Raw genomic sequence first — 22107 nt, forward strand, 5'->3', positions numbered from 1 at the left:
TGGCCCAACATCTAGACAGGACTTTCTACCGTGCACTTTAATTGGGCTCAGAAGAGGGCTCCTCATATCCAGTAAACATTTCCTCTTTTGTGCAGGCATAGCAGTTCCACTGATCTCACTTGTTTCAGTGTCTGCTTTATTTCCATTATTACTTTGAATTGTACTCAATTTCCATTTTTAGTTCCATCAAATGTAGTTTTCTACATAATCCTCATTCTTGCATTACCTTCAAATGTTTAAGTGCAGAGGCACTTATAGTGTACTGTATACTGTCTTCTACTCGAAAACCATTTTCTCATGGGGATCTCAGATTTTTAAAACTCAACAGTGACATTATGCAATCATAACTGCTCAATATGCTTCATCCGTCCTTTAAACTTGGTTGTATCCTGCATTAAGAACCTTAACATTTTGCCTTGGTTTCTCAATTGGAAAACATGTACAGCAAACCTTTTATTAACTGGAACCTACGAGGCCAGGAGTGTACCATTTGATCAAATATTCTGGTTGATCAAGAGGTCCACATAATCAATGTAAAAACACACACAAAGTAATAGTAACTTAATGTTGGGGGTATACACGCCTCGTTCCTACTGAAGGGCTCCTGCCCGAAACATCAATTCTCCTGTCCCTCGGTTGCTACCTGACCTGCTGAGCATTTCCGGCACCACTCGAATCTTGAGTGTATACACAATGTTATACTTTATTTACCGCATAAGCCACTTAAATAATTATGCAACTTTGTTTTAAATGACACTTAACAACAGAGAATCTATTCAATTACACCCTCAACTAACTGCTCAGACATCTGAGAGATCATGGTAATACAGCAAACTTTCAATACTTGGAGGATGTAACTTGCCGGTTAATGGAGAGTGGTGGTTCATAAGGTTCCAGTTAAAACAAAGTTTGCTGTATTATTTTCTTTTCTTATGGTGAAAATCTACAATTGCAGAAGGAAAAGTATAGACAAGTACATCATCACCAATATTTCTCCAAATATGATGAGCAACTTGGTAACTACCTGACAGACAGCAGGAGGCTGCTGTGGAAGGACTGCCAAGAGGTAGAGAAGTCAACGTTTTGGGTATAACCCTCCTTCAGGGCTGGGGGTGAGTGTAAGGAAAGCTGTACATAGGAATGGGTAAGGGATAGGTGAACACAGGTATAGGGTGTGACCTCGTTAGTCAATGGGAGGAATGAATCTGGTTGGTAGATAGAAAGAAGCATCAATCAGAGGAATGGAAGGGAGGGGAGGGGTTGATAAGGAAGGTTATTTGAAATTGGAGAACTCAATGTTGAGTCTTCTGGGCTGTCGCTATAAAAGATGAGGTATTGTTCCTCCAATTTACAGTCTGATTTGCTGTTACAATAGAGGAGGCCAAGGATGGTCATGTCGGAGAGGGAATGGGAAGGGGAATTAAAATGGGCAATGACTAGCAGGTCAGCTCGGTCCCTACAGGCTCGATGAAACGTGCCCTGAGTTTACATTTGGTCTCCTCAATGTACAGAACATCAGATACAGTAAACTAGGTTGGAGGAGAGGCAGGTGAACCTTTGTCTCGCCTGGAAGGATTGACTGGGGCCCTGGATGGAGGTTGGGGGGGGGGGGGGGGGGGGGGTTGGTGTGCCAGCAGGTTTTTGCAATAAATTGCAGATTTATTGAAATCTGTTTTGAGTGGACACTGTGCTTGCAACTTTAATCCAGAATCCAAATCAAAAATAGTCCTGGAACAATATGAAATAGGATTACCCAAAGAGTGTTCCCCCATACAGATGTGACATGGAGTACAAATTCTGTGTGCACAAACCACGTACAATTTAATAGGGGCCAATCAACCTTGTTAGCACTTTTTTAAAAATCTTGCCTGGAGCAGATGATGCTTTTCTCCCTGTCTTGTAAATACTCAGACTGCTAAAGAGAACTAGGCACATGGTAGAGCCAGTCTTGCATAGAACTCTTTTCTAGACAGATCAGAGATCTTTGAGTCCCCCTTTTATGCCACCTAATCCAGTCTCATTTTTTTCCTCATGTATTGCCTTCTTCAGATTTCCCCTGTACTTTCTACCTTCAGCTCGGTTCTCTACTTTATTATGAACCTGATTTTATCACTTTCCACAAACTGTAAGATTAAATATTTTATATTGCTATATTCTTATAGGGTAAACGAAACACTGAAGTCTGATATTAAGTTAAAAGAAATATGTTAACTTTCTAGTTAAAAATAGCTTCCACATGTTGGCAATCCTGCTTCCCGAACCTCCAATTAATCATCTATCCCACTCTGACCATCCTGGATATTGTGAACCATTCCTCCTGCTGTCACTCCAATTGAGAGCCTTGGCTGTCTCAAACTCATGTTCCTACCACCTGATTGACTTGCCACCTCTTCTGCTCCCAATAAGCAAGAGTTGAACAATAACCGAAAAGTGGATGAGTCAGGAGTCATAAGTTGAAGGATCACCAGCAAGAGAGTGAGTATGGTGCAGAGGCCACAGGTTGGAAGGTCAGCAATACTAGATGGGTTAAGAAGCAGGGAAGAGTGCTCCAAAATGGCGAACAGGTCATGCATCCCTTCATCAGACCTGGCAGGAAATGATTTTAAAGTTAATCTTGCAATAATGAACAGGCAGAACCCATTAACTTGTTGACAAAAGTTAAAAGGGAATTACTGAACATATCAATCATGTTGACAGATGAAACATGTTGGAGGGTCACATCCTTGAGAAGGTTCAAGCATTTTAAAGCCAGTATGAAACGTTCAAACTTAATAATATACAAACCTTTCCTCGGAATTGTACAGTCGAGCCAGTCCAAAGTCAGCAAGTTTTATCTGTCCCCTGGTGGTAGAGAAAATTACATGTAATTCATGATACTTTTAAATCAACCTTTGGTCAGTTTAACAATATCTCTGGAATATGGTATGAGTACAATATCTTCAATACATCAACCATGCAACTCCATCATTAGGCAAATTATTTAACATTTTATAATCTAACTGTATAAGCTTTATAAGTTTTTCTCCCAAACTTTGAAGTTTTATACTACACAGAAATACATTAAGGAAAGACAATAAAAATTATAGTCCTAGATACTGTAGAGAGCTTAGCCTGATCAGCATCTGTTGAAATCAGAATGATGAATGCACAATTCTCCAAATTTAACAGATTTGGAGAAATCGAGGATGTTTGATTGCATTTTAACAACTGATGCACTTAATGAACCATAACCACAGTGAGATCCTGATCTTTCAAATTGAGGCAAGCAAGCACAGAAGTAATTCCCCATCCAACTCTATTTTGATTTAATGCCTGCCCTCCCCTTCACTGTGTGATCATGCAGCATTGCCCTGTGCGAAGGCCACTTAGGTGCTTCTTTTCTTCCTGGTGGTGGAAATTGAATAAAGATTCATATACCTCGTGTGTTTCATGGTGTCTCACACCTGCACCCACACAATGTGGGTGCTGGGGAAAAAGAAAAAAAAAGCACAGAAATAATGCAGGAGCAATAAGTTCAAGAGAAAAAGGGGGGGTGGGGGAAAGGTAGAGATGAAGGAGGTAACCATTTCTTAGCTTGATGAAAGGAAGAGGGGGGAAAAAGAATCATATAGACCAGTACACAGGCTAAAACGACAGTCAAATATACAAATCGCACTAGATATGTAAACAAAATTATCGGCTTTCACAAAGTGCTGAATATATCCTTTACAGAATATATTTCTTAACATACTTGATAAACAAGAAAATTCTTGATGGAAGAGATTTTCAAAAGCTTACAAAATGGACATCACATATCTGAATTCATCTCAGGGTACAGATATTCTGATAGAACAAAAGCCAGAGAGTGACCCAGTTTTAATGCTTCTAAAGTCACAGCTGTCAATCATACAATTAAAGGGTAATGGTGCAAATTAATGAAAATGGATGCTCACATAACATCTGGTTTGCAAAGCATATTAATGGCTTGAACATGCAAATTTAAGTAACACCCAAAGTAAATCTGGCGTAGTCCCATTCTAACCTAGAACTGTCAAAAACTGCTTCTGTTTTGACTAACTTGATTTGAGTTTTTTGAAGTAACAAGGAGGATTGAGGAGGGAATAGCGGTGGACGTGATCTACATGGACGTCAGAAAGACATTCACCAAGTTTCCTCTTGGTGGACTGGTTAGTTAGATCACATGGAATACAGGGAGAACTAGCCATTCAGTACAGAACTGACTGAAAGGTAGGAGACAGAGGGTCTGCTTTTCAGACTGGAAGACTGTGACCAGTGGCTTGTTACAAGGATTGGTATTTTTCGTCATTTATATAAATGATTTGGATGTGAAAATAAGAGGTATAATAATTAGTCAGTTTGCAGATGACACCAAAATTGGAGATGCAGTGGACAGCAAAGGTGGCTACCTCAGAGTGTCATGGGATCTTGATCACACGGACCAATGGACTGAGGAATGGCAGATGGAGTTTAATTCAGCTAAATGTGCCAAATCTATTCATGCCAATGTTTTATGCTCATTTGAACCTCTTAAGATCTTTCCTCATTTGCATTTAAACCGTAACTTCCTGCTCAGTTCTCTTTCAAATGCTTGTCCCTTTCCTTAAATGTAACCACAGTAGGACACCAGAGATTATTTTCTCAGGGGGCTCCTCCTGAGATTTTCACTGGTGATTGGACAAGAGCTCCTTTTCATTTACTTTATGCTACTTAATGGGCGGGGGGGGGGGGGGGTCCTCTCCAATCTGTTGCTCTTCAGAGTGAATTTCCACAGGCATTGTGGGGCGGTTTTGTGTACTTTTGAGCTGTGCTATTCACTTCACAGTTAATTTGTACAGTACAAACAAGCTTGTCGCACTTTGAGTAATGAGGTTTCTTCTGGAGTTAGAGGATAACTAGTATAACAGCATATGGAATAGGAGCAAGAGTAGACCCTCAAGCCTGCATGCCATTCAACAAGATGACAGCTGATCTGACCTCTTTTGTGTCAGCTAATCAGAGCCTTCAACTCCTTGACATTTCAAAAATCTACCTTCTCTTTAAATACTTTCAGAGAGATCTCTTCTCCACAACTCTGAGGTAATGAATTCCTGACATTAACTATTCTCCAGGAAAATAAATTCCTTCAGATCACTGTTTTAAACAAGTGTTCCCTTATTCTGCAACTATGTTCCCTAACTTAAGTATCCCCTGCTAGTGGAAACATTTATCGTGTCTTGCAGAATTGTTCATGCTTCAATAAGATCACACCCCACAATCCAAATTCTAGTGAATAAAGGCTTAAGCTATTTCACCATTGTTGATAAGTCAGCATCATCTTCCCAGAAACTAGCTAGTGGATGTCTTGAATTTAGGGGCCAAAACTGTACACAGTGTTCCAGGTGTGGACTCACCAAAGCCTGTACAGATGTAACAAAACTTGCCTATTTCTAGAAGTTGCGTATGAAGCCACAGTCTGCAATGGAACATATTTGCCCTCCATCAGAAAGAGAGAATTACATGCAGCTTAAGGGTAAACATTCCACATAAGTGTGGTAAGCTGAGGAGGCAGACCTCATGAATTACCACAGTTGGTACAGCCCATTCTATACCATGCTCTGGTCTAGTTAATTCAGCGAAGCAACCCTCACAGAAAATTAGGGACATGCATTAAGTACCAGCTTTGCTAAGAATGCCCACCATATCAAAGGGAAGAGGAAATAAAAGCTGCAGTGCTGTGGCTTTGCACAGTGCTTATGAAATGGATTGTTGAATTAGTTGTCAGTTATTTAATTTTCTCCCAGTCAGCAAGCCATGCTCAGTGATCTTGGACATTTTCTGCCAAGAGAGAACAATGTACAAGTTGAAATAGTGCATCATACATGTTCAGCATTATGCTTCCCTCGAGGTAATAACTTACAAAATAAAAGATTTACTAAATATAAAAGAGACAGAATACATGATATTTTTACATAATTACTCACCACAGTACATTTAGATTGACCAAGTTCCATCTAGTGGCGGAAGGTGACTGGTACAGGTAGCACCAAATCCAAGGACTACACAGACTGAACAATTCCTACTACTAAATTAATTAGAAGTTCAGAATGGCGGCCAGGAGAAGAAACATGCTGAAGAAACAACCCCAGGGGCGAAGTTAGAATGAAGGATAAGAGGCAAAAATGGGACGGAAAGCCTCAGCGAGACGAGGCCAGGGAGCAATGCCTGTAGCAGGGGAAGAGGTACTGCATCTGAGGGTTGAGTGCTGCTGCAAAAGGTGATATTCACACTCAGAATAGGCCACAGAGAAGGAAGTGCGTGGCAAGCTATGCAGTAATGAAACTGGCAATTTTAAATGGATATGTTGACTATTTTATTAGCAGCATCAAAGGGAAAGAACGTCAACCAAGTCAATGTTAAGCAGGAACCTACTGTAAGCCTCTGCCATAACTACCAGGAGGAGCAGGCAGAGGTCAGAAAAACATTTCAAAGGGCAGTATGTCAGAATCAAAAAGTTGGGAGTTTTTCCAAAAGAGACAACGTTCTCATTACTGGTAATAAAATATATGGAAAATGAACACAAAATACTTACTATAATCAACTATTACTGATAAATATTCACTGGACTGATATCTTTTATTGCTGGATTCAGTCCAGGGAGCTAAAAATCACAACACCAGGTTATAGTCCAACAGGTTTAATTGGAAGCACACTAGCTTTCGGAGCGCCACTCCACTACCTGATGAAAGAGCGGCGCTCCGAAAGCTAGTATGCTTCCAATTAAACCTCTTGGATTATAACTTGGTGTTGTGTGATTTTTAACTTTATACACCCCAGTCCAACACCGGCATCTCCAAATCAGTCCAGAGAGGTTTAACGACCATCAAACAAGTAGGATGAAATCATTGAAATGAGGATATAATCCTGATGGTTGATAAATGCTGAAACAACTTCAGTAAACTGGAGTAAGCAAGTGAGGGTCATTGTCACAAAGCAAACAAGAAAGATTTATGTTAAAACTTTATGCTAAACAATAAAAACGACCAGACACAAACACAATGATCACCTACATTACCTGATACAATTGGAACCTTCATGGTTTGAGAAGGACTAAATCCTGCCCATCAGCCTCCCTTAAGTCACAGGCAAAATGGCTGTGGAAAGCCTCAATGTGGTATATAGGAATTTCTATGTTTTCATGAAGTTCTACAGGAAAGACTACTAAGCAAACTCCAAATGGTGGGACTCAAGATAAAAACCTAAAAACGGATAAGAAATTGGCTGACACAAAGTAAGCAGTTGATATTTGTTAGTAGAGTGAAATAATATTGGAGAAACCTGAGGGGCAAGTATTTTTTAAAATACAGAATGGTACGAGTCTGGAATGCGCTGCCAGGGGTGGTGGTTGAGGCAGATATGATGGGGTGCTTAAGGGACTGTTAGGTAAGCACATAAATATGCAAGGAATGGAGGGATATCGACCAAGGACAGGCAGAAGGAATCAGTTCAGCACAACGCCCTCAGTTGAAGGGCTTGTTCCTGTGCTGTGCAATTCTATATTCTTCTTGTTTCTAATTTACATCAGAGATTTAAAAATTCAAAGACAAATTGGTCAGATTTGCAAACTAAAGCCCAGAGAAATCAATCAAGCTCAATGAGGCACCTGATGCCCCCTCCACCCCACACGCAGCAAAATCAGCTACATCAGAAAGTGATACACTAAGAGCAGTATTTTAGGAGCAGGGTCTCAATTTGGACAGTGAAATGGGCGACTGCATTTAGATGAATAAGAAAGTAATACACCATGGCAACACTAAACTGTGGTTTGAAATACAGATGCCTTCAAGGTAAAATGAGAAAGCACAGCAGATTTCTGTAGCTTAATGAAGTGAGTCTAGCTCCACCAGGTCCAACATTGCATTTTTCTTCTTGCACTCCAAAAGTGTCATCTTGTTGGTTATGACAACCTGTCAAGAAGCACTTGGCTTCAAAATCAAAACATATACACAAGGTTTCAAAACTGAACCAAAGAACCAATATCTCCAACTTCTAAGTAATTTCAATTTATATGCATTTCTCATTCTAAGAGTACATTAACCAAGTTGTCTTTTTGATTGTGGTAGTACCTGTTATTAAGTAAAATATTGGAACATTTGATGTCTCGATGCAAAAAGTTCTTCTTGTGGCAGTAGTCCAGACCTTCCATTAGTTGCCTCATGAAGGATTTGATATGGTTTTCAGTGAAATGCACTAACCCCGATTCCAAGAGTCCCATTAAGTCATGGTCCATATATTCAAACACCAAATAAAATGCACCTATGAGAGACAGATAAAAAAAATCATAAAAGTAACAAAATCAGATAAACTACCAACTAAAATGTCAACTTTTTAGGATATCATCAAGGGGCATAAAGTTCAGATACAGCCTAAACATATTCACACAAGTGGAAACATAGGGCAGTAAACACAATGGATGATTAAAGATATAGAAAAAGTGATACAGAAAAAGGTGGTTCAGGATAACGAAAGATTTATTATCTTAGTTAAATGCCCAAGCTGAAAACAATAAGTTCAAGCAACTGGAAAAGAGACAACAAGCGTCACAAGAACAGGTTACTGTATAATGTAAAAGAGAATGCAAAGCCTCATAGTAAATTGGTCCAATGTATACACAGCAAAGACTTTCAGTGCATTCATTCAGAACAATTGGAACTTACGAATGAATGCAGGCTAATGAAATAGGGTCAATATCTTACTGGATTAAAAAAATGGATTTAAGGACAGAAAGCAAACAGTCATGATAGATGGTTCCCCCATAAATGATTCATTTAGGATACTGGCTAAAGATAGTAAGTTTCAAGAATGCATGTAGTCACGATAGATGGTTATTTTTCAGACTGGAGGGTAGTGGATAATAACACTCTCTGAGGGTCGGGGTTAGTCCTCTGCGCTTTCTTTTGTTGTTTAAAAATGACTTGAAATATAGAATAAGATAACAAATATTTGCCAATTATATCAAAATTAAGAATGGCAAACAGTGAGGATGAAAGGAATTGTTAACAAGTAGCTACAGGAAACATTAACAAAATGGGCAGACAAGGAGTGGGAAATCGAGAGGGAGATTTGATAGAGTTTACAAGATTATACCAGCTTTAAATAAGATAGGCAAGGAAAAACTCTTTGCCTTTCATAATAATAGAAGGATTGAGAGGCACAGATTTAGGATTTTGGGAAAGGATTGCAGGGAGAATATGAAGAAGTATTTTTAGGCAACAAGTGTGTGCTCTAGAACACTCAGTTCACAAAAGTAGAGGTATTGAAGCAACTTTTAATGATTTCAAAGGACATTAGACAGAATTCAGAGAAGATAATCGCCCAGGGCCATGTGGATCAAGTGAAGGAATGGGACTAGCTTGATTGTTCCATATGGAGCACGAACGTCCTCCTTACGTTGTGTACGGGTGAGTGATGGTGCTGGATTCGGTGTTAAGATGGTGTTTGAACTGTCTGTACCAAACAGTTCTCCCAAATATTTCCAAATCCTAAATGCCAATGACCCCAGATACCTTTATCTTTTTTAAAATCCAATGCATCTTCCTTATCCGTTACAATCTCCTTCATGTTTATAATGCTCGAATGGTGCAACTGCCTTAGTATCTTAATCTCTCGGATAGCAGTTATAGGGAAGCCCTCCTTTTCATTATCCAAGCGAACTTTTTTTAAAGCAACCATGTCACCTAAAAACAAATGTACATTTAGAAAATAATCTACAATTGTTCAGCACATCCACAAAGAATCAAGTTATTTTCTGACAAATTGAGAATTAGTGAGCAAATATCCAACATGTGCAAAAACTCTAACTTTTAATGCAATATTGCCCCATACAACAATACTATTGCTCTCAAAGATTTATTTCATTTTTTGTTACACTTTGTTATTTCCCCCATTAAAGTATGTGAAAAGAAAATGCAATGTATCTAGAGTTATTGTCCTAGACTTAAACCCGAAACCTGTAAATTTTAATTCAATGATGTGGAGTTGTCATGCTGAATCTAGCATTTTGCTAATTTATGGGCTGGACCAAGATAGAATTACAATACTAGCTGCCCAATTGCTGTAAAAACCCAACTGGCCCATCAGTTTTCGAGAAGTGCTCTGCTATGATCATCAAAACCTTTATGCATCAGGAAGGCTAATGGAATGTTGGGCCCTCTTTGATGGGGTTTGGAATACAAGAATAGGAAAGACTTACTGCAACTGTACAAGATATTGGTGGGGTTACATCTGAAGACAGAGTACGGTACTTTTGGTCCCCTTATTTAAGGGGAGACATTATTTCATTGGAGGCAGTTTAGAGAAGATGCACGAGAATGATAACAACCAAAAGAATTACGGATGCTGGAAATCAGAAGAAAACAGAAATTGCTGGAAAGATTCAGCTGCTCTGGCAGCATCTGTGGAGAGAAATCAGAGTTAAAGTTTCAGGTCCAGTGACCCTTCTTCACATCACTAGATCCGAAGTGTTAACACTACTTTTCTCCACAGATGCTGCCAGACCTGCTAAGCTTTTCCAGCAATTTTTGTTTTTGTTCAGTAGAATTATGCCTGCATAAGTGGGATTGCCTTAAGAGTTGGGACCCTACTCACTGGAAGGTGATCTCATTGAAAATAAATCAAAGATTCTACAGGGGCTGAACAGGGTAAATGCTGAGATGCTGTTCACCTCATAGAAAAATCTAGGAGTAGACTGTATAATCTCAGAAAAAGGGGTACCAATTTAGATTGAAATGCAGAAGAATTTCTTCTGGGGGGTGAGTCTTTGGAATTCCTTGCCACAGAGAGCTGTGAAAACAAAGTCCTTGTGGGTATTTAAGGTTAAGATTGATTCCCCTACTGATCAAGAATATAAGGTTATGAAGAAGAGGCCAAAGTGGACATAAGGAATGTTGGATCAGCCATGATCATATTGAATGGCTGAGAGGGCTCTAGGAACCAAGTGGTCTTGAGCTGTTCCAGTTTCTTATAGTTTTACGGTCTCTGCAGTCTTGTGATATATCACTGACGTTCAATTACCTCCGTCCTACAAAGGGTAAATAGTAAATTATGTTACTACTAATAGTTTCAACATTCTAAAAACAAACATTTTAAACGATCTATTAATTCTCTCAGTTTGGTGTACCCTACATGTCAAGATGCCAAAGATTAAAATTGCATACTGTTAATTGATTCACCCGACCAAGATCAAAGGAATTAGCTTTTGTCTTAACAGTAACATTCAAACTAGAGAGTCAGGTGCAGGAATGGAGTCCATTCCAGACAGAGCCCTGTAACTATGTCTAAATACCGGGTTATATGCACCTTTGCATGGAGTGAACGGAGACTTGGTGATACAAGTTCCACCTGAGCCAGAGAAGACAAAAAAACTGGCTCAGCCAGCAAACATATGTTGTTCCAGTTACATAAAGCATATCAACATATTTTCTTCCAACAGAAGTTACATGCATAACATTGCAGTAATATTACCTCTTAAAGAAAATCAAAATCCTTCCTGTCAGCAAAAATTGACAAATTGAATCCTGTCTTTGGTCACAGATCTTAAAATCAGGGCCAAAGCACTGAGGCAGGTGAATGGGTGACACCAAGGAATCCAATTGTTTCTTGCAAATTAAACAAATTATTAAAAACTGTCAGTTTTGAATCCATCTATCCATTTGTGTTTTGCCCTGGGACTGAAGCTAGCTCAAGCCTCAAAACAAGTAAAGAGGGATAAAAAAAACCATCATGTTAAAAAGAGCTTAATTTAAGTTAACATACACATTGTCATTATAGAACTACTTGGTTGTGTTCAGTGCTAGAACCTATGTATAAAAAATAAATGTTTATCCAGAGAAGACAGTAAAGCAGACAATATGAAAAAATGACTATAGGTATGACTGTAGACTGAATAATATTTCCATATAACGTATACTTAGCAAGGAGAGAAATAAATCAAAAGGTGACCACATGCAATGTAAAGTTCAAGGTATCCTACAATTATTTCCTTCCACATCCCTTCAACTGGTCAGATGTTATATTATTCCTATTCAGCAGACACAAAGAATCAAGAGGAGATGAGGAAATTGTCCAAATAAGATCACTGAGCTAGTAATCTAGAGGTCGGGGCTAATATCGGAGGATAAGCTCAAATTCCACCATGCAGGAAATGGAACCTGAATTCAATTAAACAAAACAATTTAAAAATCTGATATTGAAGTGACCAGTAACGGTCACACAGAAACTATCAATTTCTATCTGATTTATTAACGTCCTTTAGGGAAGGAAATCTGTTGTCCTCATTTGATCTGAACTACATGTAATTTAGAGGAAGAAAGCGAGGACTGCAGATGCTGGAGATCAGAGTCGAGTGTGTGTTGCTGGAAAAGCACAGCTGGTCAGGTAGCATCCAAGGAGCAGGAGAATGGACGTTTCGGGCATAAGCCCTTCATCCTGCTCCTCGGATGCCCTCTGGCCTGCTGTGCTTTTCCAGCACCGCACTCTCGGCTCACTACATGCAAATGAGACACAGCAATGAGGTTGACTCTTAACTGTCCTCTGAAATGCTCCAGCAAGGCGCTTAGTTCAAGGGCAATTCATGATGCGTAACAAATATTGGTTTTGCAAGTGCATCCAACATTGCATGGGAATAAAATTCTGTAAAAATAAAAAGTTATTTTTTAAAAGGTTATACAATAAGAGAAATACAAAAATCTAAAATACCAGATATTGGAGGATGTGAAATAGAGGCACTCTTGTCTGCCTCTCGTTGGAAAATACTTGCAACCTTAGCTCATTCAGGTCTGAACAAAAATACAAAACACTTGTACAGTGAAAATGCATAACTAATGTAGTAAATGTAGTATTCACACCCGCTGGATTCTTTCTTCATAGTTCTTTAAATTGTAAAACAGTGTAACTTAATACCGTAGCAAATTTCTAGGTTGTGAACAGGACCTGACTTTTAATGTGACATTTTGACGAAATTCGCCTGCTGCAAGATGGAATTGGTAAAGGCCTCAGAACAATGTTCCAAGTTACTCTTCTGACCATGGAAGGGGTGACTCAAATATAAGAATGATCAAGGAAGGAGAGAACTGTAGGAATTTACTGAGAGAATAACAAAATTATCTTTACTTCAAATTAACACATTTATAAAAATTAATTTTGTGTTTCACTGAATGAAACACGCAAAGAATATAATTTTACCAGCATCTTTATCCTTAGCTTTGTAGACTTGTCCATAAGTTCCTTCACCAATTATTCCAATAATGTCAAACTTGTCGACACAGCGTTTACCCCAATCAATTTCTGCTATTACAGTCTCACCATGCCGAGGTCCACAGATTCTAGAAATAAAACATTTCAATTACAAACTTCAAAAAGCATAAGCAAAATAATCGGAGTGAACAATAATGATGAATTCAGTTCAATACAATTAGCTGATTGACACAGAACAGCATTTAAATAACAACTAGTTATGTGACACCATTCAGCAGATCTCTGAAGGGTCTTGTGCCTTCCAAGAAACTTAGCAACAAACTCAACTCCCCCTGGGTCACATCTCACACATTGTCAATATTTTCTTCAGAGGGCATTTCCCTGTCTAAGGAAAGCTCTTTCAAACTGTTGTCATTTGAAAAAGTTGAAAGAAAGTTGCTCTTTTCATATTTGCCTTTCTTGGGTCTTCTCTGCAACTGGCTGAGAATGATAGGCAGCAATATAAGGTGATAACTCATGACAGATGGAAGAAACAGATTTATCTGTGTGAAGGTACGTGGTTAAGCAGACTAGAGAGGACCACCAATTCTGGGACAGAATGAGAAGGGATGCAGATAATTATATCTGGGGTAGGTCTAAGGGTTTCTTCAGTTTTAGAAAAAGAGGCAGTCTTCAAGCTCAGTGAGCCTGGCTTTATCCAGCATGGTTAATCTCCCATACCCAACATACAGATCAAATGCATTTGCTTGTTTCAAACTAAAAAGACAGGAGAAACAGCTGATCTTCCAAAAACTTGGTTTTTCATACAAGTTCTCACAACCTTGTGGACAACAGCACCATTTTTGTCAGAAGTGCAGTGAAATAGTTTGATACAGCACTGCTCTCTGCCCTCAGTATTGTGGATTCTTCATCTAACTTGACTGGAAATGGCAGCACATCAATCTAGTATATCCTTGAGAACAGTGACGGTGAGTGCTCATTTTCTTTCTTACTTATCAGTGGATCAGCTGTTCCAAACAGTAGCCATAATCAAAAGGGAGAGTTCCACTGACCAGTTGAGATGAGAAAATCAGTAACATTTAGGCATGTAATTGTAATACTCAGCTCTAAACAGTACATTATCTAGCCAAAGGGATCAGTGAAGCACTCAGTACTTTTAACACGAAGGTCATTCTAATTACTGATTTTTGAAATGCTTTGAATGATTTCTATGATATGCACCAATATAATCTTTCATATCTTATTTAACCTTTGTAAATACCTGCTCATGTTTATGTTGAATTGCCTGCCACACTAGATGAATGACTGCTCATTTCTTAGATGCAACCTCTAAGCTTAAATGGTTTGAACGCTGAAATGTTAAATTATTAGCTCAAAGATCTGTATTCTACTTATGTTAAAATTACAGCCTAAATGTGCAAGTAAAAATATAATTTCAAGAAATCCTAAACCTTTATACCAAAGAAAACATTGCAAACAAATTAATTTAAAAAGGAGAGACATGGCTCTGCAACAGTAGATGAATGTGCTCACTAAGAATTGATACTGAAGCAGACAACTGAAATATATTGGACAAATGAGGAACTTGTGAGCATATTGCACATCCAGAAGGAGAAAGACACTATGGAGCGCTCATGGAATCCTGAGCAATAAACAAATTCCCAGATAATTAAAGGTAGATATGAGGAAGCAGACAGAAGAGATGACTTAAAGCGAAACAACTTGGAAGTGAAGAAAGAAATCTCACCACGGAAGCTGTTCACTCAATTTATTTGATAGAATTTGAATGTCAGTGAATCAGAAAGGGCATTAAGTCTGAAAATACAAACGTGCATCAGAACTTAGACGGTACCATATTATATTCCTATTTTTGATTCTTGATTCTACTATATGGTAATTTAACATCTAATTTTGAAGGAATTCAGAAGAATCATCATTAGCTTCCTAAAAACAAAACTTTCACACTTCAGAAAGTGAAAAGCACCAAATAAGTGGGAAACATGGAGTGTTGAGTAACAAATGCAGAAATGCCCAGATTCCAAGAATGAAATAAAACATTGGCATACATGGACACAAGTATGAAATCAATCAAGGATGCCAACTATGTTAATAGACTAATTACTTTTGAACAGTAGCTTGTTTCTTGGGAACATTCTCACAGAGCAGAGGCAGACCTAGGTAGAGAGCAAGCCCTATACGGCCTGATGTAAATGTGTTATTGAGAACACAATTCAAAAACTTGCATTTTGTTCATGGACAAACTTTACACTTGCACACCTTATCAATTTATTTCGCTGTGGACATACCACAAGATCACAAGCATTCTGTGCACTAATTTAGCTGGATTTGGTCTTTAGAAAGCTGAGCTGCTAGAAATTAGATTGCATAAATTGCATTATTCAAAATTCCAAGTAGGTCATTCAGGATTCCATTATAAAGAGGAAGAAAAAGGGCACGATGAGATATGAAATATCATACAGTACCTACAGGCTACACACAGTCATCATTCACAACAGGTTTTGTTAATACAGAAGTTGGATGCTAACCAATGTGGCAGTGGCTAAATGACTGTAGAATTCACGTTGACAAACATTTCCCCTTTTGTTTCATTTTCCTTTTTTCTCCTTTTGCGAGATGTTTTATTAGCAAGGTCAGCATCTCTAGCTCATTTATATTTGTAATCGATGTGATGATGAGTTACCTTCTTGAATTGCTGTGGTGAATCTGATGCAAGTTCACCCACAGTGCTGTTAGCAGGGCAATTCCAGAAGTTTGACCCAATCGTTGTGAAAGATCAGCAAGTACTCCAACATACTCCCACTGTGTTTTCTGGTGGAAGGACAGGCATTTTTTTAATCATTTGTGGGATCTGGGCATTGCTGGCATGGCAACATCTATTGACCATCCCAAATTGTCCTTGAGGTGGTGGTGGTGTGTTACCTTCTTGATCTACTGCCATCCACCTGCTGTGGGTTGGCCCATAATGCCATTAGGGAGGGTCAAGAAGTGAGTCACTCATCACAGTATTGTTAGCCTCTACTTGCTCTTGTCAGGTGAGTTATTCACCACAGAATTCCCAGGTTCTGACCAATTCTTGCATTATGGATGAATCCAGTTAAGTGTGTGGTTAACGATAAACCTGATATGTTCGCAACCATTGAATGTAATAGGGAAATGGTCAGATTCTCCCTTCGATGATTATAGGCTGGCACGAACACTGCATTCATCCAAAGCCTGAATGTTATCCAGGTCTTGCTGCAGTACCCAAGTAGTCCAATACCTCAAACCTTAACAATCATGGTTGCTTGTTCAATTTGACATCAAAAGTTTATTTGACAATCCCTTGAACTGAAAAAGTGTTGTTTGTAAGGCATCACAATTTGTGTACCCTCAGTTGACTGCAGCCACAAGTGTTTGGACAGTCAGGACAGGAATTTCCTTCAGGAAAAGCTTTCTGATCCCTCTCCTTCTACTTTTGTCTTTTTTGGGTCAGTCTCCAACTATGTTCAGCGAGATGGATGAGACAAGCTACATGGTACAATTTACTGCAAGTTCCTCAAATACCAATGAGTCCCTCTTCAATAATATCTTCCGAGACCCCTTCAAACATTTACTTCCAAGAAATTCAGTACCATCCTTGAGCTGTGGTCAAGAGCAGGATCTCAACCAAATTACATAGCGTGCGCATGTAATATGTATATCAGCTGAATTTATGGTGCGTGATAATGGTTGTGGAGAAATTGGCATTGGCAAGGATTGTGGAATTCACTTGCCTTACAGAATGAAGCAAAAACATCTCAGGTGGAAACGCTCCATTGCTCACAGGTGCTTGAAGATTTCTGGACTTGCTAGTAGAGAGTTCAGCTCTTGCTGATATTGTGAATGGTCAGAATCTCACTTGCAAGGGGGCCACAAATGCAGTTTATATATAAGTGGTGGATGGGTTGAAGGGTCACCTTAGCTCTTAGCCTATTGAGATTGAAAAGCTTCAAGCTTACTCAACCTATTGGAAAGGACTTCACAAAGAGGCTACAGTATGTGAAGAAGCCATTATCACACAGCCTTGCTTCATGGCAATCAAGATTGAAGGGACTGTCTTCTGGATTAGAGGTGCTGAAAAAGCACAGCAGTTCAGGCAGCATCGACGTACTGCTCCTTGGATGCTGCCTGAACTGCTGTGCTTTTCCAGCACTTCTAATCCAGAATCTGGTTTCCAGCATCTGCAGTCATTGTTTTTACCTAGTTGATAGGACTGTCTCCAAACCACTGCAAAGGATTGTTGCAACTATACAGCAATGTTTGAGGTCTATGTAAAATATATCCCTTTCCTTGGATTTCTTTAGTTTCGAAGACTATGTTTGTAGTTCTCCTACATGGTCAAAAGACAGATTGGGTTTCTGGAAGCATGCCTTCACTGATCAGTAGGAGGCAGTGCAGAAGAACGCGAGAGAATCTTCCTCGCACTGAAAAGAAATGCTACTATAGCTTCCACAAATTGATTTATCAGCTTTCTGAGATAATTGCACAGAAGTTGGAAAGTAGAACTTTTCCTTCCCTCAAGGCCAGCAATAGGAGGAAGGTACTATTAGGCAAACATGATACGCAAGTAGGATTCTTCATCACCTGTACTCCTTGACAGCATTCCTCCAATCTCTCGCCTTGACAGCATTCCTCCAATCAAACTTAGCTGGTGAAGATCCTCTTCTCATCAACCCTCAGAAATCCAGCAATTTGGTCAAGAGATAAGGGGAGTCTTGGTGGTGATGTTGCAGTTCAAGTGAAACGTACTTGCTACTTACCAGCACAAGTATGAATGCAGTAAGCTAGCACAGGCTGCGGCATCACAACAGGGTTATTAGTGGAGACAAACAGCCCCACATCTAAACAAATGACAACAAGGTAATCCTTCATAAACATTAAAAATACTTGTTTGAGGAAAAAAATCAATTTAAGCAGACTTCGACGACTATTGTTATACATTTTTGACATCAGCTCTACAAGTAAAGCAAGAAAGTTCCACAAACATTTGAAACTCAAATATGTATACACAACCACCTTCAAAAGAAACAGGAACAAGAGAAGGCTATTTGGCCTATAAAGCCTACTCTGTCATTTAATCAAATCATTGCTGATACAGATGTGGCATTTTCTGTCTGACCCCATAACCTCCACAGATTAAAATTAATCTAACTCAACCTCAAACATATTAAAAATCCTGGCCTTCACTAATCTTTGTAATTCTCCCATCCCACTCAACAATGAACCCGAGGGAATAAATTCCTCCTCATCTCCATCTTAAATAAGAGGCACCATTTTGAAACTGTTCTCCCTAGTTCTGCACCCAAACTATCAAACCCCCTCAGAGGTTTATACATTTCAAAGATATCACCCTTCATTTTCATAACTCCAAGTACAGAGCTAGTTACTCAAGTTTTCTTCATGAGACAACTCCTTCATTCTAAAAGTCAGCCTAGTGAACCATTTCAGAATCACTTCAATTGCAAGCACATCCATTGCAACTGAATTGGTAAGGCAACCAAACCTGTACAATATCCACTGGGTACAATTTCAGTAATGCATCATACAACTGCACTAATGATTTCACACATTTCTCTAATCCATTTCCCCTTGCAATACCAGCCAATGTTCCATTTACCTTTTTAAATTTCTTGCCGTTCTTGTATGGCAATCTTTGCTAATTCACATATGAGAACACCAAGATCAATCTTTCCCTACTTAATTAATACTCATCTTTTCTCTTCTTCCTACCAAACTGAAGAACTTTGCAGTTCCCACATTATATTCCATTTGCCAAACTTCTGTCCACTCAATCTATCTACTGATATCTTTGGATCACCAGCAAATTTAGTTTCAATGCCCCAAGTTCTTCATACAAGTCATTACAGCAATAGAGCTTAAAAATGTGTTGCTGGAAAAGCTCAGCAGGTCAGGCAGCATCAAAGGAGAATTGATGTTTCAGGCATAAGCCCTTTTTCAGGATTCCTCAATTTCTCATTACAGCAATAGACTCAATATAAATTTAAAGAAGATCCCAGCACTCATTCCTGTGAAACACTCTGCTAGTTATACTTGACCAACCAGAAAATGACCAAGTTAACCCAACTCTATTTCAGGTAAGTTTGACAAACCTCTAATCCATACTAATGTATTAACCCCAACATTATGTACCACCTTATCAAATGCCTTTTGGAAATTCAAATAATCTGTGTATTGGTGCCGCTGTTTCTACAATTGAAAAAAGTGTGGTGTTGGAAAAGCGCAGCAGACCAAGCAGCATCCGAGGAGCAGGAGAATCGACGTTTCGAGCATAAGCCCTGCTCCTCGGATGCTGCCTGGCCTGCTGCGCTTTTCCAGCACCACACTTTTCAACTCGGGTCTCCAGCATCTGCAGTCCTCACTTCCTCCGCTGCTGTTTCTACCCTCGTTAGATCAACTCAAACATTTTTATCAAAGACAATTTCTCTTTCATGAAACCACGCAGACTCTCCTTTATTGTATTACAGTTTTCTAAAGTACTGCTACTAATCCCCATGTATGGCAGCAATTTCTCCAATTACACATGTTAGGATAATTGGCCCAGTGCCCTGCTCTTTGTCGTCTCCTATGTTGAAAAGAGGTGTTAGAGTTTGGCTTTCCATGTCACTGGGACCTTTTCAGAATCTAGGAGTCTCAAAGATGAAAAACAATGCATCTACTATTTCTGCAGCCATTTATTTTTAAAAGGCGGAAGATGCAACTAACAAACCCAGGAGAGCTGTCATCTGTTGTTCAGGTTAGTTTTCCTTGCTGTTTTTCCCCTCCTACAATAGCGATTATTTGAGGTTTTCTTTGACCCCTCAATTTCTCGTGTAATTATTGTTTTTTTTAAATGTTTAACATGGAGATAGACAAAATATTTGCTCAAATGTTTTGTCATTTCAGTGTTTCCCATTATTGATTCTTTAAAGGTGGAGACTGAGGAATCGATGTTCATTTTAGCTACTGTCTTCCTTCTTAGAGGTTCTTACTGTGTTTTTGTATTTCTTGCTGCTTTACTTTTTTTTTTAAGTAATTGTCAGTTTCCAACATTTTCCTAACCTTCTAGTTCAAAATCTATTTTCATTCTTTTACTCAGATCCTTGTAACAACAGTGCAACTATATCCATTCCGTTGCAAACGATTCCATCCTTTGCTCAACTTATTTCACAAACAAATGCATTATCTACAAAATCATTATACATTATAAACACAAAGGTAAACATCTATATAGCACAAGACCTATGCACACTATACATATCATACAAGTATTGCACTGTCACATATTACCCATTACACTTAATTAATAACAGCTCTAAATGCTATCAAACAAGTCACTACAGGCAATGCAAAAGATCTACTAGTGGACGAGATGAAAGGAATGTCAGAAAAATTAAATCACTTTTCCCAAACACAATTCTTAAGTTTGATTCCTGAGAATTGGAGAGAGAATACATGATATAAAAATAAATAGACCATTATCCCTGGTGCATGGAAAAATGTAGATCTCAAAAGCAGCACACAAGAAAACCATCTTATCTAAATTTCTAGGGCACTTTCAAATGTTCATTTTCATGCGCATACAGATGCCATGCTACAAATACCTGGAATCATCTACCATATGTGGAAAAGGCTGATCTTTAGCATCTAACAAATATTTTTACTCACTTGGGTCGTTTTTTAATCTGTGAAACAACAGGTGCTTTCTTTTCTTCAGGAGTTTTAGGAGATGGCAGATCAGACCCTGGAAGTTCAGGTGGCAATGGAAGGTCTGTTAGTAAGTGCCGGGTCTTCCGTTCAGGATCCTTCTTTATGTTCTTTGTTATAAAGCCATCCTTTGGACTGTAATTAGAAAACACAGACTCAAGAGAAGAGAATCAAATGTTACTATAAATGTTTCCCCATTCAAATAAACCTGGGAAAATCAAGTCAACAAGCTCTTCAGAATGAGATAAGGTCATTCAAAAAGATCTTTCCCTTTGACTTCAGTGTATCACTTAAAGTGCCTGTTTAGCACTGTTGCAGTCATAAATTCAAGTCTTGTCAGCCATTCATTAAACATGAAATTTGCTTTTTTTTTCCACAATTTACCTGAGTCAAAGAAACTCAAATTGACAAACGTTAGTGATAGGGCAGATGATAGCAGAATACATACAAATGTAGTCTAGAGAAAGTGAATTGCTTAAGTAGCTCTATAACTGGCAATCCAGAAGTGCAACAGTTCAAAATCTAACCCACTTTAGACTGGATTTGGACAGAGGGTAGGTTAACAGACAAAATAGAGAAGGAATAAACAGATCATTTTTGAGTTCATATTCCTGAAGTAGAAATCAGTTATTCACAATCAAATCAGTTAATTTGATGAAGTTGAGTAGCCTGCATCCAAGTTTGCTGGTAAAACATTCAGGTTGGACACAAGCTGTTTGGAAAAGTCCAAAAGAGAGTGACAACTGCAGAGTAAAGGATCTGCTACTGTGAAAAATTTTCATTACAAAGGACAATAAAGTTTAGAATTCTCTATCATAAATAAAATGCCTGTTCGGTCATCAAGGGTATTTAATACAGTCATACTGCATGGAAACAGACCCTTCAGGCCAAGGCATCCATGCGGACCAGATATCCTAAACTGATCTAGTCCCACTTGCCACCATTTGGCCCCATATCCCTTTAAACCTTTCCTATCCATGTACCCATCCAAATGCCTTTTAAATGTCCTTTATACCATTTTCTTCAATCCATCTCCCCCTTTGGTTCTTTATCCTGTTGCCCTCAATTCCATGTCCCATACTGAGCACCCACCGTCCTGCCATTGGGAAATTTTCCTTCTTCATTGAATCAAAC

The 22107-nt window shown here is 38.8% G+C and overlaps 1 protein-coding gene across 1 annotated transcript in view; it reads right to left on the reverse strand.

Annotated features, from left to right (window-relative positions):
* The window catches only part of LOC122549312 (cyclin-dependent kinase 13-like), a 75523-nt gene that overhangs the window by 35951 nt on the left and 17465 nt on the right, over positions 1 to 22107 (reverse strand). Inside the window, exons 3-7 of the mRNA XM_043688920.1 lie at positions 20935 to 21108; positions 13219 to 13358; positions 9543 to 9713; positions 8103 to 8292; positions 2785 to 2841 (exon numbers count right to left, since the gene is read on the reverse strand). Of these exons, the coding sequence (XP_043544855.1) occupies positions 2785 to 2841; positions 8103 to 8292; positions 9543 to 9713; positions 13219 to 13358; positions 20935 to 21108 (732 nt within the window). The remainder of the gene's footprint in view (positions 1 to 2784; positions 2842 to 8102; positions 8293 to 9542; positions 9714 to 13218; positions 13359 to 20934; positions 21109 to 22107) is intronic.

Source organism: Chiloscyllium plagiosum, chromosome 4, assembly GCF_004010195.1.
Source record: "Chiloscyllium plagiosum isolate BGI_BamShark_2017 chromosome 4, ASM401019v2, whole genome shotgun sequence".
Lineage (NCBI taxonomy): Eukaryota > Metazoa > Chordata > Chondrichthyes > Orectolobiformes > Hemiscylliidae > Chiloscyllium > Chiloscyllium plagiosum.